Below are 20453 nucleotides of genomic sequence, written 5' to 3' on the forward strand. Positions count from 1 at the left end.
ACAAGAGTAAGAGTTTTAACAAACACTTCATTTTATCAACCCACCCACATTAAAATGTCAGTGTCAGTTTACTATTTCTTAACACCTACTCCTATCTTTCTCTATTTCACCTTTTCTTCCCACCAATTCCACTCTTCCACTTTTTCTTTCCACCTGTCCTCGCTTTCTCTATTGATTCAAGCCCCTTTCCGCTTGACAGTGAGATACATAGCTGATACGATCATATCATCCAATTAAAAAAATACACACTAACTGAAATGAGTTTATTCACTGATAAAAATGGAATGTGTGTGATTGTGTTGTTGTGAGGAACTATTGTTCCTTAACTAGGGCCGGGATTCAATGCAAGGCACGTTATTGTGTACCACAGTACACTACAACCGACTTTAAAAAGTAATTTACGATTGAGCTGCCATAAGCACTGTGAATGCCATCTCTGCGAAGGTCAGGGAAAATGCCTTTAAAAGGCGCATTGTCGGATGCATAGTGATCTGCGCTATAACACCTTGGATTGAATCCAGGCCTAGATTAACTTGGAATGCTGTTAGGAAATGTTCTGTTCAAAAGCTGGTGGAGTTGACGTGTAAAATATCAAAATACAGAACACCAGGATCTATAATCCTTTTCAGTTTACCAGTGAATTCATATAAAATCATAAAATGACAGAATTTTGTCATAAAACAAAATACATTTACAAAAACACAAAAGCAGGCTAATATTTTTTCTGAAATGGCCATTTGAGGCAAAACAACATATAAACATACAAACAGACTACCCAACAAGGATTAATATTTACATTCTTATATAGTTGTAGTTCTTCATATTTGCTTTGGAAAAGTATACACAAGATAAAATAGCTAAAATACAATGACATTTCTACAAACAAACAAAAGCATTTCAGTAAACTTTCTTTTTCTTTTTTTCCTTCCTTTTTACAATGATATACAGAGCTCTACCAAGAGATAGCTGCCTTGGAGTGTTTGTACTATTCTAGGTTTCATGGATACATCGGGCCTCACTTTGTCAAAGCAAAAAAACTTTCGCTAGTGTCGAAAGTGACCGTATTACTCCTAATAATCGTAGCAGCATTTTATTTTTGAATCTTTCATTATCAAAACAACCAGCACTTATACATGATGCACACAATTTATTTGAAGTGATACGGTTTGTTATGACAAGAGCGGCACTTCTTTGCCTTTTCAAAATACCACCCACTGAGTTTTGCATTAGGTACATATTTTACAAAATGGATGCCAGTTCATTTCATTATTTAAAAAACTGCATTTGTGAATACCAGCATTTGATGATGATCATAAAGGGAGATTCTACTGAGATCAAAGGACGGGAGTAAACAAAGATGGACGTAAACAAAGATGGACGTAAGCACAGTATCAATTCCCTTTCAACCCCATGACAGTCGGTAATAAACAACAAGATAAATACGTCCAAATGTTAATTTCAATGACTGGAATTGAAAAGGGACTGACCAACTTTTGTGCCCATTGTGCTACTCAGTGCCCATAGATGCATTGAATAGCTCTGCCAGCTAAAGCCAACGTCCTGTTTTGACAATTATAGCACCGCTACGAAAGGCGAGCAAGGTTGAGTGGATGCACTCCGGTATGCCCTTTCTCTGACTGTTTCCCAAATGGCATTCCCTATATAGTGCACTACTTTTGACCATAGTGCATTATGTAGGGAATAATAGGATGCCATTTGGGACGCAGGCCCTCTCTACAGAGCATAATGCAATGCGGCAATGACAAAAGGCCCATTGCAGTACCAGTGAACTGGCACGACCTAGCTGTTCTCGCCGACTGCTCATTGAGTGGACAGAGGGGTCAGTGTGAACTCTGTAACAGTAGAAAAGTAGGTGACCGAGGATTGTGGATATTTGTGAAAAATATTTTTAAAAAGGAAAGGAAAAAAGCACAGGATCAGCGTCCCCCCCAAATTCTAACCTTCATTACTGGCAAAACTGATTCAAGATCAGCATCTAGGGGAAATTTCACCCTACTCCTCAAGATGGCTAAAGTGGTGTAGCCACATTGTAGCCATTGAAGATAACGTGAAGCCATTCACTGAAGCCAGTCACTTGCAATTTGCATATACCCTGCACTGCTTTAACTTCACTGCTTCGCGTATATATGTATCTTTTGCTAATGCACTCCAGAGTTTCCAACCCAAAATGGTCCCCCTGTCTTTCTAGAAGACCGGGGATGGCCAACCCTCCTCATAGAGAGTGACTGGGTGTGCAGGAACACACCTGATTCTACTAACCAACTCCTGATCAGGACATTGATTGGCTGAATCAGGTGTGTTCGAGCAAGGCTGGAATAAAAGCTTGCATACCCCGTAGCTCTCCCCACACCCAGCCACACTCCATGTTCACCTTAGCAGTTCATCTGAACAGTGGATGTCCTTTTCCTCTCCTCCCTTCCTCTGGCGACTGTCCCCGCTCAAAGAGGTCAATGGTGAGACAACTATTTTGGGGAATCCGCAGTGTTTGATGAAAGAAGAGGAAAAATGGGAGCCTAGAAAACCTCTTCCTCTTCAGCCTCACAGCCGTACTCTGAGAGAAAAAGAGAAAGGGAGTGAAATGCTAGTGTGTAGGTCCATTGGGTTAGCATTTCAATCAGCAGTATCGCAAGCTCACAGCGCTAGGATTATGTTGCCTGGGGTATGCCTTCAGGGCTGATGCAATTGTTAACAACGTTGATGAAAATAAGCCATAACACCTACGATTCACACACGTTCAAAAGAGCTTGCAATGAGTTGTTACTTACCTATTGTGCCACGGATACGTTCTATAGTCAGGTCTGTATTGACATGCTATGACTCACTTCTGTGCTTGTGTGTGTCTTTGTGTTTGTGTGTGTGTTGGTGGTGTGTGGATGTTTTTGTACTGTAATGTGTGTGTGATCTGCATTGCATGTTCCCTCACCGTTTCCTCCCAGGAGCTGCAACGCACTGACACAGGGCTCCTCCACTTCTTCCTCCTCCTCATCCTCTGCCGCTTCGTCATAGGCCACCGGGCCACTCTCCACCATAGTGGGTCCTGGAGGGGCTGGGTTGGGGGTAGGCGGGCTAGACAAGTTGGGCAGAACAGGGATTGCAGCCGGGGCCAGGTTAGGGGTCACCTGGAAAAGGAACGTGTTTACGTTAGGCAATACTGTCATCTGCTTATGGCCATTGGAGACCACTTCTGCCACCGAAATGTCGCTAAATCATGTCTCTAGCAAATTTTTTGAATATTATTTAAATAGATGGGAGTGAGTTAGAGAGAGCGAATGGAGACAAAGAGGGAAGAAAGGGGAAAAAAGAGCAACAGAGAGAGTGAGGGATAAATCAGGGACCGCATATCCCAGCAGGCATTTTTATAGGAGTGAAGGGAAGCAACGCCGGGAGGTGCGAGAGGCCTAATTAATCATCATGTACTGGAAAAGAGGAGGGTATTTGAACTAATTATAGCATGGCCATCTCTTCTTTCTCTCTCTCTCTCTCTTTCAGTCGCTGCCTCTTTCCCTCTCTCTCATGCTAGGGCATAATGAGGACCATCTCCAGGCGGTGACATTCAAGTCATGACCACCAGTAGGGGACCTGATGGCAGACGGTCAGGGAGAACAAGTTGACTAGCCTCAAGCCCCTACAAGGCTCTGACCAAGGGTCTTCACCACTGTTCACAGGCAGGCTTGTTGAAGCCGGCTTGGGCCAGTGGGGGAGATTGACAGAGAGTGGAGACTGGGATAGTGTGAAGCCATGTTGGCCTTAACTAGTGGGTTCACCAACAAGAGGAGAGACAGCACTATGGCTGGGCCAGGGCAGGGAGGATCCCGATTGAAACTGCAGCAGAGACATGTATACTGAACAAAAATATACAGTTGAAGTCAGAAGTTTACATACACCTTAGCAAAATACATTTAAACTCAGTTTTTCACAATTCCTGCCATTTAATCCTAGTAAAAATTTCCTGTTTAGGTCAGTTAGGATCACCACTTTATTATAAGAATGTGAAATGTCAGAATAATAGGGTCAGAAGTTTACATACACTCAATTAGTATTTGGTAGCATTGCCTTTAAATTGTTTTACTTGGGTCAAACGTTTTGGGTAGCCTTCCACAAGCTTCCCACAATAAGTTGGGTGAATTCTGGCCCATTCCTCCTGACAGAGCTGGTGTAACTGAGTCAGGATTGTAGGTCTCCTTGCTCGCACACGCTTTATTAGTTCTGCCCACAAATTTTCTCTTTGTGCTGGCCACTCCAATACCTTGACCTTGGAAGTATGCTTGGGGTCATTGTCCATTTGGAAGACCCATTTGCGACCAAGCTTTAACTTCCTGACTGATGTCTTGAGATGTTGCTTCAATATATCCACATAATTGTCCATCCTCATGATGCCATCTATTTTGTGAAGTGCACCAGTCCCTCCTGCAGCAAAGCACCCCCACAACACAATGTTGCCACGCCCGTGCTTCACGGTTGGGATGGTGTTCTTCGGCTTGCAAGCATCCCCCTTTTTCCTCCAAACATAACGATGGTCATTATGGCCAAACAGTTCTATTTTTGTTTCATCAGAACAGAGGACATTTCTCCAAAAAGTACGATCTTAGTCCCCATGTGCAGTTGTAAACCGTAGTCTGGCTTTTTTATGGCGGTTTTGGAGTAGTGGCTTCTTCCTTGCTGAGCGGCCTTTCAGGTTATGTCGATATAGGACTCGTTTTACTGTGGATATACTTTTGTACCGGTTTCCTCCAGCATCTTCACAAGGTCCTTTGCTGTTGTTCTGGGATTGATTTGCACTTTTCGCACCAAAGTACGTTCAACTCTAGGAGACAGAACGTGTCTCCTTCCTGAGCGGTATGGCGGCTGTGTGGTTCCATGGTGTTTATACTTGCGTATTATTGTTTGTACAGATGAACGTGGTACCTTCAGGCATTTGGAAATTGCTCCCAAGGATGAACCAGACTTGTGGAGGTCTACACATTTTTTTTCTGAGGTCTTGGCTGATTTCTTTTGATTTTCCCATGATGTCAAGCAAAGAGGCACTGAGTTTGAAGGTAGGCCTTGAAATAGATCCACAGGTACACCTTCAATTGACTCAAATTATGTCAATTAGCCTAACAGAAGCTTCTAACGCCATGACATAATTTTCTGGAATTTTCCAAGCTGTTTAAAGGCACAGTCAACATTGTGTATGTAAAGTTCTGACCCACTGGAATTGTGATACAGTGAAATAATCTGTCTGTAAAAAATTGTTGGAAAAACTACTTGTGTCATGCACAAAGTAGATGTCCTAACCGACTAAACTATAGTTTGTTAACAAGGAATTTGTGGAGTGGTTGAAAAACGAGTTTTAATGACTCCAACCTAAGTGTATGCAAACTTCCGACTTCAACTGTAAACGCAACATGTAAAGTGTTGGTCACATGTTTCATACGCACAAAAAGGTTATTTCTCTCAAATGTTGAGCTCAAGTTTGTTTACATCCCTGTTAGTGAGCATTTCTCATTTTGCCAAGATAATCCATCCACTTGACAGGTGTGGCATATCAAGAAGCTGATTAAACAGCATGATCATTACACAGGTGCACCTTGTACTGAGGACAGTTTTGTCACACAACACAACGCCACAGATGTCTCAAGTTTTGAGGGAGCGTGCAACTGGCATGCTGACTGCAGGAATATCCACCAGAACTGTTGCCAGAGAATTGAATGTTAATTTCTCTACTATAAGACGTTTAAGAGAATTTGGCAGTAACTCCAACCGGCCTCACAACTGCAGACCATGTGTAACCACGACAGCCTAGGACTTCCACATCCGGCTTCTTCACCTGCGGGATCGTCTGAGACCAGCCTTCCGGAGAGCTGAATAATCTGTGGGTTTGCACAACCAAAGAATTTCTGCACAAACTGTCAAACAGGGAAGCTCATCTGTGTGCTAGTCGTCCTCACCAGGGTCTTGACCTGACTGCAGTTCGGCATCATAACCGACTTCAGTGGGCAAATACTCACCTTCGCTGGCCACTGGCAAGCTGGAGAAATGTGCTCTTCAAAGATTCATTCTGGTTTAAACTGTATCAGGCAGATGGCAGACAGCATGTATGGCATCTTGTGGGCAAGCAGTTTGCTGATGTCAACGTTGTGAACAGTGTGCCCCATGGTGGCGGTGGGGTTATCGCATGGGCAGGCACAAGTTACAGACAACAAACACAATTGCATTTTATCGATGGCAATGCATGAGGCAAATGGTGGTCACATCAAATACTGATTGGTTTTCTGATCCATGCCCCTACCTTTTTTAAAGGTATCTGTGACCAACAGATGCATATCTGTATTCCCAGTCATGTGAAATCCATAGATTAGGGCCTAATTGACTGATTTCCTTACATGAACTGTTACTTAGTGAAATTGCTGCATGTTGTGTTTATATTTTTCTTCAGTGTAGAAGAGAGCTTCAGGTTCCACCACTCACTTTCTGTACTGTATCCCTCTCATCTATCTCCCCATTTAAATGTCTCTCACTGCCAATAAAATGTGTACAAATTCCTAATAAATATATGTAAAAAAAAAAGACAACATAAAGTCATACACAAATGCAAACATAAGCACAGACGTCAATCTTCACCCAGTGCCGGGGTTTGGTCTAGTTGTAGCGCTACCGCACCTGAAGCACGTGCTTCTGGAGGCAGGTTAGTGCACCTGGACCACGTGCCCCTGGAGGCAGGTTAGTGCACATGGACCACGTGCCTCTGGAGGCAGGTTAGTGCACATGGACCACGTGCCCCTGGAGGCAGGTTAGTGCACCTGGACCACGTGCCCCTGGAGGCAGGTTAGTGCACCTGGACCACGTGCCCCTGGAGGCAGGTTAGTGCACCTGGACCACGTGCCCCTGGAGGCAGGTTAGTGCACATGGACCACGTGCCCCTGGAGGCAGGTTAGTGCACCTGAAGCACGTGCTTCTGGAGGCAGGTTAGTGCACCTGGACCACGTGCCCCTGGAGGCAGGTTAGTGCACATGGACCACGTGCCTCTGGAGGCAGGTTAGTGCACCTGGACCACGTGCCCCTGGAGGCAGGTTAGTGCACCTGGACCACGTGCCCCTGGAGGCAGGTTAGTGCACCTGGACCACGTGCCCCTGGAGGCAGGTTAGTGCACATGGACCACGTGCCCCTGGAGGCAGGTTAGTGCACATGGACCACGTGCCTCTGGAGGCAGGTTCCACCACTCACTTTCTGTACTGTATCCCTCTCATCTATCTCCCCATTTAAATGTCTCTCACTGTCAATAAAACGTGTACAAATTCCTAATAAATATGTAAAAAAAAAAGACAACATAAAGACACGTGGCTTCCAAATTGAACCTTTATGGTTACTCTTTCGAAAGATGCCCCTTTAACGTGTCTTGTAAACGTCTCACTCCTCTCTCTCTTTCTCCTTTCCTGAATGCAGGCTTTACTTCCATTCTGCACACAATGCTCCAGCCAATTAGTGGACTCTTTCATTGGTTCCCTGGAGGTAGCATTGGGTTGCCTGGCAACGGGCAGATGACCCCCGCGAGGTTCTTGTGTGAGGTCCTTTCTACTGCTGATTGGTGAGCTGTGAAGTCTCATTCAGTTGTCAGAGCACTGAGGGAGCCCAGAGTAGACCACTAACATGCCAACTCCTGTGATAATCAACATTTAGCCCCATGCTAATACCTTATTAACCGAACTTGAGTTACGTGCTAATACAATGTCGACTGCTGACCCTAAGTTGAACAAGAGCTAACCTAATGAGTACAGTGGACTGTATCAAAACAAAACAATAGTAAGTAGTCACTTACAAAACAGGGTATGGAGCGATCTGAAGAGTAAGATTAAAGGTGCTATTTGGTTTAGGGGTCAAGGGAAATCAATGAAGACCAAGGCCCTATTCAAATAAGTATTAAAATATGCAGACCTGCCACCTTCAGACATTTTTATGAATACCTCTTCAGCATGGTGACGATACTCCCGGCGCTGGACCACATGACACGCACGTTTAGCGTAATAATGATGTTGGCAGAAAACTGCCTCAGTGATGGGTTCTGACTTCTAAACTTGAAAATATGAAATATCCTTATTCAGGGAGAGGGGGGAATGCAGAACGTTAACATTCCGTCAAAACATGTTATTGTTAGACAACATGTATCTTATGGAAAGGAGAAGAGCCACAGTCTGGTACAAGTCAACAGGACAGTCAACAGTGTGTTGGGGAGGAGTGAGGAATTTGGCCGAGGTCAGCTCAGATGAAGTGAGAAGGAATCACCAAAGTTCTGTCTAGCAACAGAGATCTATTGGCTGTCCAGATGTGTAAGGAGGAGACTCAGCATAGGAGGAAGGTTTAAATACCAGTGCTTGTGTAAATATGTATTTTGCAGCTGTGTGACCCAGTGGGTGAATAAACTTGGTTTGAGCTTTACTAGACATCTGAGTTTTTACTCTGTTTATTTATAACCTAACAGTTGGCACTGCGAGCAGGGTTCACCACGATTTACAGTGGAACTACAGAGTCAGAATCAGTGAAACAGGAGCTGCCACCAGAAACAAGGTAGACACAGTTCCTACACCTGTTACCACTCATTCTAACATATTGGGGAGATGAGAATCGTAGGCTGAACAATTATAGGATACGGACCTAGAAAGCCTGAGTTTATTCAGTAGGTCCATTGTGTAACGACTGGTCGTAAATATATGGTGTAGGTTAGGTGTTACATCTGCTCCTCCATGCCCTCTACTTCTCATCCTGTGTCTCCCTAACCTGTCGGCACTCCCCCAGTGCTGTCTGTCTGTGGGTGTATGTGATTGTGTGAGTGGAGACAGGTGTGCTGGAGTCAGAGGGGATCCCCACCAGCTGCAACCTGTTCCAAAATCAAGACCTCAACAAATATTCAGCCCTGCCACTTCCAGGCTGCCAGATCGTAGCCTCTGCTACTCTGCATTTCAAGCTGTTTGTTCCTGCATAGATCTTATCCTGTTGTCCCCATTTTACCCTAGCCTGACCCTGCTTTTCTCTCCGCTACTGTTTCTTTCCGCTCTGACTCTGGTCCCTGTCTCCAGTCCCCTCGTCTCGTCAGTCCTGCTTCCCTGCGCCCCCACTCTACTGCTTCCTTGGATTCCACTCCGGACCTGCTTATCCTGCCCCTACTCCCCTTGCCCCAGCCTCAGTTCCTGGTTCCCTACGACCCGCCTGAGCTTTCCCTGGCCTGCACCCCATCCCCCCCGCTTTTCAATAAATACCTTAGTTACCTTATCCCTGTCTCCTCGTCTGAGTCTGCACTTCTGTTCACCTGCTCCTCCACGCCTAACAGTTGGTTCCTTTAAAGATAGGTGCCGAGCGGAGGTTTCCCTCTGCGAGATCCATGTATATATATGGTGTAGGGTAGGTTCTATAAGGCTAGGTCCCGGGTGGAGCTAGTCCTCTGCGAGATCCATGAGTGACACTACAATGTAGGTTCCGTGTAGGATAGGTCCCTAGAAGTATTCCCCTGCGAGATCTGTAAGAGGGACGAAAGTCCCAGCTGCAGTGGCCGTGAGGCAGTAGAGTGTATGTGGATAGTAATAGAAGGTTGCCTATCAGTTCTGGAGGAGAGCCTCATCCATGGTTAGAAAAGGAAAAAGATATTCAAACGTTGTTTGAACATGATTTGAGTTTATTAGCAGTAGCGATAAGGAAAGAGGTTGGTTCATGCCCTATTGGGGGGGGGGGGGAACTGTGACAGATTATGTGGAAATAAGAAGACAACTGTGAATAATGTGTTACATGTGTTGTCAACAACAATGATATTTGAATAAGACATTAGGTCACCTGTATTCTCCAGTAGTAAATTGTCAGAAGCTTCACTATCAGATCCAGTAATCAAATTATTAGGTACCAATACTGTAACTACTCTCCGGGATTGTATGCAAGGTCCTTTCTGACCTTTACCTGAATCCTGACGCTGGCCATAGAGGGGGCAAGAACCTGGAGGCTGTTGGACTTTACACCTCCAGCACATCACTGGACTTTTGTCTTGGATCTTGGGCACAAACAGCTGAGACGTTTTAGCCCCAGGGGAGTTATTGGGATACCGGAACAAGGTTTGGAGTTTGGAGGTAGTGCTTCCAGTCCTTCTCAAACTGAGTCCCAAGACGCACCAGATCATCCACATTCTGCACACGTTCCTGAAGTTGACTGGCAAGGTGGGGAACCATGTTCTTAAGAATGCGTTTGACCATCTCCTGCTCAGTAATATCAGCCTTCCATCTCCAACATAGAACTCAATGGGAGAAGGCAAAGTCCTGTATTGGCTCTGCTTCACCCTGGACTCTGTTACAAACCCGTTCCGCCAGTTCATCCTCATACTCCTCTGAGAGGAATATGTTTTGAAACTCCTCCCAGCTTGACACATGTTCATGGACTATCTCCTACCAGTCTCTTGCTGTCCCATGGAGAACACCGCAGAGGGTGGCAAGAACCTCTAAGTCAGTAAGGGGCCGGATAGAAAGGAAATCATTACACTTAGATAGGAAAAACAGTGGATCAACATCATCTTCTGGGCTGCCAAAAGTGGGGAAAAGTAGTTTGATAGGGAGGAAGCTCTCTAGAGAAGACTTTACAGTGGCAAGGGGTCTTGGGGAAATGGGAGTTCTGTTGTTTAACAGTATCTTCCGAGGGATTTTTGTAGTGCTTCCTGTCCCTATTCCCTTAATGGCAGGGCCAGTGGCAGAGGTAAGCCATGAGGGAGCTGCAGAGGATTTGTCCAGAAGGGAAAAGCGCTACATTACCTCCTGGTGCAGCTCCTCCGGCGATCAAACATCACTGATTCCTTAAGATGAGAAATAGGCTAAATTTACAACAGGGAAAAGTGTTACAGTTAGCAAGGTAAAAGGGGCAGAATCGAAAGCGATACAGCTACTACCTATGTCTCTGCCATTGGACCAGTAACAATACTCGGATAATGTTACATGGCGACGGGTGTGGAACCAATTTTGAGGTTGGAAGAATCTATGCGAAATACCAGGGGAATGGATTCTAAAAGGTAACAAATTCAAATTACCAGACCAAACACTCCTTGCAAACTCAGAAAACCTTGGGGGGGGGGGGGGTTTAATCTCGTGAGACATTTTATTTCCTCTTATTCTGAAATAAATGTATAGAATTGACGAAAGGGAGGAGGGGTCACGAGAAATTAGATTGGAGTTAATATTGTAAGTGTTAGAGTTTTAAAGAAGAAATTCTGTCAAGCAACAACATTGGGGTTGCCAAACCTGAAATTACTTTAAAAAATGTTTGTTCATGAACATGTAGGGCATTGTGGTGTGGTGGTTAAGGAAACTCATGGGGAAAAGAGAGACCAGTGAATTGTTAAATGATAAATGATAAATGTCACTGTGTCTAAGGGTAGTACATGCTAAATAAGAGTACATAAACGTTGGGGTGGATTAAAACAAAAACAAACAATTGGAGGGAGGATAGTGGACTCATGTTTTGTTTGTAATGAAAACTTTTAGGTTGCTGATTAAGATGTACACTTTCTCTTCCAGAAGAGGGGCTGTCATTATATCTCCCTTTGGAATGTTTCCTGAGACTGTTGTCTTGGGAGAGCAGTTGTAATGAACACGAGGGGAGACAGAGCTTGTTTCAAGCGCAGGGAGCAGCAGGTGTTTATTGCAAAGTACCACAGGAGGAGACTGGATCCTGGGGCAGGCAGAAGGTCATACACAGGGAGTCCAAAAGGGCAACAGTACAGGCATGGAAAAGGCTAGTAGCGTAGTCCGAGAGATAAGGCAATAGGTAGATAACAGGAAATTCGATAGACTAAAGTACAGGCAGGGAATAGGCAAAAGGTGTTAGTGAGGCAGGCCAAAACTATCATACACGGGAGGAGTAAATCACGGGGAAAAACAGAGCTCAGAAAGCCGTGTGTCACAACACAAACAATACCTCACAGTGATGGGGTGCAAAGAACTGAACTAAATAGTGTGTGATAATGACATACATGTGTGTGAACAGGTGATTCGAATTCAGGTGATTGGGATCTGGAGAGTGAGCTGCGTTCAAGGGATCTAGGTGTTTGAGGGTTTCAGTTGGAAGCAGCAGTTAGTGAAATTCTGCAGTTTTAATAAGTATAAAGGTATCTGGATTCGCCCATAAAGGGAGCTCCCAGATAAGTAAGACCTGGTCATGTGTTTGTTTTTGCCCTTCGGTTTACCACACACACCAGCACGCACACACAACTCACCGGTTATGAATATTTGTTAGTGGTGTTAATACCGTGTTTGATTTATTGTGTGGGGTCTTTTTAATTTGGTTTTAAACTGGGTACGCAGAATGATGGAAATGTTTGACATGTTGTTAAGTGGTTTCTGAAGTACAGGGAAAGAAAAGGAAAATAAAATACTTAATGGTGTTGAATGACCTTTGTCCTGACTTTCTGGTGAGGCCTGATCAACCTCAATAGAAATTATCAAGACAATAGGTGAGATTTAAGCATAATATGAATGAGGGACACTTGTCTCTAGTCTATTTTACCATTACCTTATGGGATACAATTGTGTCCTTATGGAGTTATCAAGAGTTGTAATTCTAATTTGTTTTGTTATTCTAATTTGTTTATTTTTGATTTAACAGGCAGTGGTGGTGTTTTTTCCCCCCAAGCATAAATCACAATGCGAGTCATGTGCACAAAGAGGAAATTACCAGTTCCCTGGGGCTTTGGCCCTTTGGTAAATATGCAAATAGTTTTTGTTCAGTCTGCATATAAAAGGAAAAGATACATTGATAATGATTGACTGTTACTCCAAATGGATTGAGGTTTTCCCCACTTTGAGTGATATGTGTATTGCTGTTGTTTTGGTTCTTGTTTTAAACTTTGTTTCAATACAAATCTCACCAGATTGGGTCTGCTGTATTGTCGGGATTTTTCCCTAAGAGTTAGCGCTCTAACTCCCTGACCCGGTAACTCTGCGGTGAAGTCGCCAGTATGATAAGGGAGTATAAGCCAATTTGGAAAATGGTTTCAACAGTGTGTTGAATTGCTCTTTGACATTTGTCTTAGAGATTTTGGTATAAAAAAATTGGGAATGTAATAATTTGTCATACAGTGAATAGTTGGTCTGGATTTCCAGAATCAGAAATGTCTTAAACTGTTGTTTTGCCCAGGCCTCTCTCGAGTTATGGCGAAGGTGACCCCAGATGGTGTCTTGATGCATGGAAGGGATAAATTGACCAAGAATAGTGTGAACCTCAACCCCCCCCAACCGGCAGAAGAAATAGCAACAAAGGCGTTCACTACGGCCTAGTCTTTCACCACTCCTACCTGTGATCTGAGTCCGAGCCGTCAACCTGTGTACGAGCGGCAGGAGTGCGGCATTGAGGCCTGAGACCGTGCATGTGGAGTGAGCATGGAGAGATCACGTCCAAACTTCTCTCTTGCTGCTGGTGTACTGGTGGGAAAAATGCACCAGACAGAATGGACTGTACAGAATGGTGGTGGCAGCTCAGGTGAGAGACCCGTGCGCTTGGGAAAATCTGATTAATTTCCCAGATATTGAAATCAGGACATTATCATGGGCCATCAACTGTGACAGGCATGAGTTACCTATGTGCCGTTGGGAAGATGAACTGTAACGCTACCTGAAAAAGAACATGAAGACATGCCAGAAGGATGAGTGCAGGGAGAAACGGGGGGTGGTCAACCATGCCAATAATAGTTTATTTGTGGTATCAGGTTGATTGTGGAGGTCTGCACACTGCAAAGTGTATAGTAATTTAGACTAAGAGTGCATTGAGATACCGATCTGTCATTATCATGCCACTCGTGACAGTAAAACAGGGACAAACGGGGGCTGTAATGAGAAAAGTTAATATGGGTAATATATGGTCCGGTTTGTAAATGTACATTCTAACCGTGACAATGTGTGCTAAGTTGAGGGGCTTGAATTCAAGTGATGGACTCAGCATAAAGCACTAAGGACTGTAATTCTAAATTTGGGTTGGATAATTTATAAAATGTTTTAATTATGATTAGAAGATAAAGAGAGAGAGAGCGCTGCCCCTCAGCTGTGAGGAGAGCACAAAGTGAGGGGAGGGTGCACTGCTTGAATTTATTGAGGGTTTTAATTCCTTTAAACCTTAACTTGTAGTGTCCCCCGAAAGGGAGGTTATTAGAGAACCCACTAGATGATAGCTTGGGCCAACCATGAGGGGGTACTGGATAGTAGGGGTTTCGTTTTACAATATCATCAGAATCTTAATGTTAAAGCGCATCAATACATATGGATTGCTGGATGATACAGTACAATTAATTACGTACAAGGCTCATAGTCTGTCTTGCTTTGACATCCGAGGATGAGGATGAAGGAGACTTGCATGGAGACTAGAATCCCATGGGCTCAAACAGCGAGTAGCAGCAGTGTACAAGAGGGGGGAGTCAATGTAAATTGTCCGGTGGCGATTTTTATGAATTGTTCAGCAGTCTAATGGCTTGGGGGTAGAAGCTGTTGAGGAGCCTTTTGGTCCTAGACTTGGCGCTCCGGAACCGATTGATGTGCGGTAGCAGAGAAAACAGTCTATAACAGTTTATGGGCTTTCCTCTGACACCGCCTATTCTATAGGTCCTGGATGGCAGGAAGCTTGGCCCCAGTGATGTACTGGGCAGTTTGCACTACCCTCTGTAGCGCCTTACGGTCAGATGCCGAGCAGTTGCCATACCAGGCCTGTGTTGGACAGAGCGTTTGCATAAGGGGTGTTAATTACAGTCTGGCAGGACCGACATCAGTGTATTCTGTGGAGTCCCAAAAATCAAGGCATTAACGTTACAGTGAATTGGGAGAGCGGGATGGAATGTGACTGGAGCGGGATGGAATGTGTCTGGGGTGGAGATCTGTGTGGCTCATAAATTAAGGAAGGGGTTAGTAGAGTCTGGGGAACAATACCACTCCGCTGTGCAGAGTGATACCATGGAATAGCTCGTAGAACAGGAAGGACAGCTAACTGTGCACAATATAGAGACTACTATGAAGTTAAATCGTTACGTCACACATACCCATTATTGTGGGAGTAGCAGAGATACTGTTGTCATTTCAGACACTATTGTTAACTTTCAATGATGGGTTTGTCAAAGAAGGTATCGACCGTAGCAGAACACAGGTCATTGAAAATGTTGGGTGCTAGGGAACCGGGTATGAGTTGGGAGACAGGTAGGGAGTATCTGAAAGGGTTAGTCCTAGATCTATCAGTGAACCACAAAGACAATAGGAGAGCAGGAGACAGATTCCATGCAATAGCTATTCTCACGGCAGTCGCTGTAGATACAGTAACTGAAGGAGCGGCAGTATGGCGAAGGATCTTATGGTAACAGCATGGAATTGGACTACGTCTCAAATGAGGGATTTTGAAGTATGCGTCATGGGCAGTGTTAGTAGTAGCAGGGGTTACCTTAGTAGCATTGTTGGGATATCATCTTCTGAGGGAATTGATGTGAAACGTATATACAGTGCTGAGTTACCTCAAGATGAGCTAAAGTTGATTAAGGCCACCACACGTGTATATCGGGTGGCCATTCAGGAGGAAGGAGATGAGGAGAGAAGTGAAATTGACATGGCTTGGGAACACCTTTTGGAACCTGTGGCCAGACGTTGGAAGACTGGGTGAAAGGATGAGGAGGTTTTTTAGAACCTTCATTTTTGTGGAACCCAGCAGAAAAAGTATCCCGAAGGCATAGAGTCAGGTGAAAAAAGAGTGGGAATCGTTATGTTATCAAACTGGTTTTTCTTTGCATTTATAGTTGAAGTCGGAAGTTTACATACACCTTAGCCAAATACATTTAAACTCAGTTTTTCACAATTCCTGACATTTAATCCTAGTAAAAATTCCCTTTCAAAGGTCAGTTAGGATCACCGCTTTATTTTAAGAATGTGAAATGTCAGAATAATAGTAGAGAGAATGATTTATTTCAGCTTTTATTTCTTTCATCACATTCCCAGTGCGTCAGAAGTTTACATACACTAAATTCGTATTTGGTAGCATTGCCTTTAAATTGTTTAACTTGGGTCAAACGTTTCAGGTAGCCTTCCACAAGCTTCCCACAATAAGTTCGGTGAATATTGGCCCATGCCTTCTGACAGAGCTGGTGTAACAGTCAGGTTTGTAGGCCTCCTTGCTCGCACACGCTTTTTCAGTTCTGCCCACACATTTTCTATAGGATTGAGGTCAGGGTTTTGTGATGGCCACTCCAATACCTTGACTTTGTTGTCCTTAAGCCATTTTGCCACAACTTTGGAAGTATGCTTGGGTCATTGTCCATTTGGAAGACCCATTTGCGACCAAGCTTTAACTTCCTGTCTGATGTCTTGAGATGTTGCTTCAATATATCCACGTAATTTTCCTTGCCATCTATTTTGTGAAGTGCACCAGTCCCTCCTGCAGCAAAGCACCCCCACAACATGATGCTGCCACCCCCGGGCTTCACGGTTGGGATGGTGTTCTTCGGCTTGCAAGCCTCCCCCTTTTTCCTCTAAACATAACGATGGTCATTATGGCCAAATAGTTCTATTTTTGTTTAATCAGAACAGAGAACATTTCTCCAAAAAGTACAATCTTTGTCCCATGTGCAGTTGCAAACCGTAGTCTGGCTTTTTTTTATGGCAGTTTTGGAGCAGTGGCTTCTTCCTTGCTGAGCGGCCTTTCAGGTTATGTCGATATAGGACTCGTTTTACTGTGGATATACTTTTGTACCGGTTTCCTCCAGCATCTTCACAAGGTCCTTTGCTGTTGTTCTGGGATTGATTTGCACTTTTCGCACCAAAGTACGTTCATCTCTAGGAGACAGAACGCGTCTCCTTCCTGAGTGGTGTGACGGCTGCATGGTCCCATGGTGTTTATACTTGCGTACTATTGTTTTTACAGTTGAACGTGGTACCTTCAGGCATTTTGAAATTGCTCCCAAGGATGAACCAGACTTGTGGAGGTCTACAATTGTTTTTCTGAGGTCTTGGCTGATTTCTTTTGATTTTCCCATGATGTCAAGCAAAGAGGCACTGAGTTTTAAGGTAGGCCTTGAAATACATCCACAGATACACCTCCAATTGACTCAAATTATGTCAATTAGCCAATCAGAAGCTTCTAAAGCCATGACATAATTTCCCAAGCTGTTTAAAGGCACAGTCAACTTAGTGTATGTAAACTTCTGACCCACTGGAATTGTGATACAGTGAATTATAAGTAAAATAATCTGTCTGTAAACAATTGTTGGAAAAATTACTTGTCATGCACAAAGTAGATGTCCTAACCGACTTGCCAAAACTATTGTTTGTTAACAAAAAATGTGTGGAGTGGTTGAAAAACGAGTTTTAATGACCCCAACCCAAGTGTATTTAAACTTCCGACTTCAACTGTATAATTATGCATAGCTTAACACATTATTAATACTTCAAGTCTTGTGCTATCACTCTCTTAGGAACCAGTAGGAGGAAATAGAGACAGTCAATAGCTCCAGCTGAAATGCCATTATCAGTTGTCCGACGAGAAATGGAAATAAGAGTGTGCATAGTGTGATTACAGATCAGAGGCCATACGTCTCGGAGATGTAAACCTAATAATCAACTGTGAATGATAATCATGTTTTGTTTCTTGTACATGTTTTATTTTTTGGGTTCATTTCTAAGTAATTTCCAAGTTTATATTATGTTGAACAGTATGGAATTATTGTTTAAAAGGGGGGACTGATGGGTTCTGACTTCTAAACTTGAAAATATGAAATATCCTTATTCATGTCACTGAGGAAGAGAGGGGTATGCAGAAAGTTTACATTCTGTCAGAACATGTTATTGTTAGACATCAGGTATCCTATGGAAAGGAGAAAAGCCACAGTCTGGTACAAGTCAACAGGACAGCCATGAGTTGGGGAGGAGTGAGGAATTTGGTCGAGGTCAGCTCAGATTAAGTGAGAAAGAACAGGAATCACTAAAGTCCTGTCTAGCAACAGAGACCTATTGGCTGTCCAGATGTGTAAGGAGACTCAGCATAGGAGGAAGGTTTAAATACCAGTGCTTGTGTAAATATGTCTTTGTCTTATGCAGCTGTGTGACCCAGTGAGTGAATAAACTTGGTTTGAGATTTACTAGATTTACTAGTCGTCCGTGAGTTTTTTCTGTTTATTTAGAACCTAACAGTAGGAATGGTAGGATATAGACTTTTATGGGTACTTGGTAATTGGCTGGTCTTTAGAAACTACCTAAAAATACATTTTCAATCAGGGCTCTCCCTAGGATTTTCTGACAAGGTGGTGCTGATGAAGGCCTAAGGTCAGTGACCCCCTTAGGAAGTTGGAGCATTTAGCATTTTTAAAAACCTGTAACTGTCATTTCCTGAAACCTAGTGTCTTAAATTAAATCAAATAATATAACCAAAACAGTAGTCTAGTGTTTGATCCAGAATTAAATTAAGGTGGTCTCAATGACACCTTTACATGATTTTAGGTAAAATGTAGGGGTAATGATTATTCTAACGCAGGGGTGTCAAACTAATTTTGCCTTGGGGGCCACATTCAGTCATCAACGAGGTCCGGAGGGCCGCACTGAATTAAAAAAAATATTTCCTAGCTGTCAAAATTAGCAATAAATACTCGATCTTAAATGGTTTTTATTTTTTATTATTCCCCTGACTGTCTAGCTTTCATTTAGGTGATTATGAGTGAGCTGGACACAGTCAACAAACTGTTAGAATGTAGGTCCATTATAATTTCTACACAGTTTCGATTTGGTTTTAGTTATTTTGAAGTACAGTGTATATATACAGTACCAGTCAAAAGTTTGGACACACCTACTCATTCAAGGGTTTTTCTTTTCTTTTTACTATTTTCTACATTGTAGAATAACAGTGAAGACGTCAAAACTATGAAATAACACATGGAATCATGTAGTAACCAAAAAAGTGTTAAACAAATCAAAATATATTTTTTGATTTTAGATTCTTCAAAGTAGCCACCCTTTGCCTTGATGACAGCTTTGCACACTCTTGGCATTCTACCAGCTTCACCTGGAATGCTTTCCCAACAGTTTTGAAGGAGCTCCCACATACGCTGAGCACTTGTTGGCTGCTTTTCCTTCACTCTGCGGTCCAACTCATCCCAAACCATCTAAATTGGGTTGAGGTTGATTGTGGAGGCCAGGTCATTTGATGCAGCACTCAATCACTCTCCTTCTTGGTCAAATAGCCCTTACAGAGCCTGGAAGTGTGTTGGGTCATTGTCCTGTTGAAAAACAAATGATAGTCCCACTAAGCGCAAACCACATGGGATGGCGTATTGCTGCAGAATGCTGTGGTAGCCATGCTGGTTAAGTGTGCCTTGAATTCTAAATCACAGACAGTGCTGCCAGCAAAGCACCCCCACACCATCACACCTCCTCCTCCATGCTTAATCTACTCTCCGTCTCACAAAGACACGGCAGTTGGAACCAAAAATCTCAAGTTTTGACTCATCAGACCAAAGTACCGATTTCCACCGGTCTAATGTCCATTGCTTGTGCTCCTTGGCCCAAGCAAGTCTCTTCTTCTTATTGGTGTCCTTTAGTAGTTGTTTCCATGAATAAATTTGACCTTGAAGGCCTGATTCACACAGTCTCCTCTGAATAGTTGATGCTGATGTGTCTGTTACTTGAACTCTGTGAAGCATTTATTTGGGCTGCAATTTCTGACGCAGATAACTCTAATGAACGTATCCTCTGCAGCAGAGGTAACTCTGGGTCTTTCTTTCCTGTGGCGGTCCTCATCAGAGCCAGTTTCATCATAGCGCTTGATGGTTTTTGCGACTGCACTTGAAGAAACTTTCAAAGTCCTTGAAATGTTCCGGATTGACTGACCTTCATGTCTTAAAGTAATGATGGACTGTCGTTTCTCTTTACTTATTTGAGCTGTTCTTGCCATAATATGAACTTGGTCTTTTACCAAATCTTCTGTATACCACCCCTACCTTTTCACAACACAGCTGATTGGCTCAAACGCATTAACAAGGAAAGAAATTCCAGAAAATAACTTTTAACAAAGAACACATGTTCATTTAAATGCATTCAAATCAAATCAAATGTTATTGGTCACATACACATGGTTAGCAGATGTTATTGCGAGTGTAGCGAAATGCTTATGCGTCTAGATCTGACAGTGCAGCAGTATCTAACAAGTAATATCTAACAATTCCACAACAAAAACTAATTTCTAACAAATTCCACAACAAAACCTAATACACACAATCTAGTAAACGTAACCTTTATTTAACTATGCAAGTCAGTTAAGAACAAATTCTTATTTACAATGACGGCCTACGTAAAGGAATTGGATAAGAATATATAAGTATAAAATATATGGATGAGCAGTGACAGAGCGGCTAAGATGCAATAGATAGTAAAGAATAGATAGTGAATGATACAGTATACAGTATATACATATGAGATGAGTAA

General features: G+C 43.2%; 1 protein-coding gene across 3 annotated transcripts in view; it reads right to left on the reverse strand.

Moving 5' to 3' along the window:
* Positions 1 to 249: 249 nt before the first annotated feature.
* The window catches only part of brf1b (BRF1 general transcription factor IIIB subunit b), a 134034-nt gene continuing 113830 nt past the window's right edge, over positions 250 to 20453 (reverse strand). For all 3 annotated transcript variants that reach the window (XM_071370415.1, XM_071370414.1, XM_071370417.1), the window contains 2 exons: positions 2945 to 3140; positions 250 to 2572 (listed from right to left, as the gene is read on the reverse strand). In XM_071370415.1, coding sequence (XP_071226516.1) covers positions 2535 to 2572; positions 2945 to 3140 — 234 coding nt within the window. In that variant the 3' untranslated portion in view covers positions 250 to 2534. The remainder of the gene's footprint in view (positions 2573 to 2944; positions 3141 to 20453) is intronic.

This window comes from Salvelinus alpinus, chromosome 27 (assembly GCF_045679555.1).
Source record: "Salvelinus alpinus chromosome 27, SLU_Salpinus.1, whole genome shotgun sequence".
NCBI classification, from domain to species: Eukaryota; Metazoa; Chordata; class Actinopteri; order Salmoniformes; family Salmonidae; genus Salvelinus; species Salvelinus alpinus.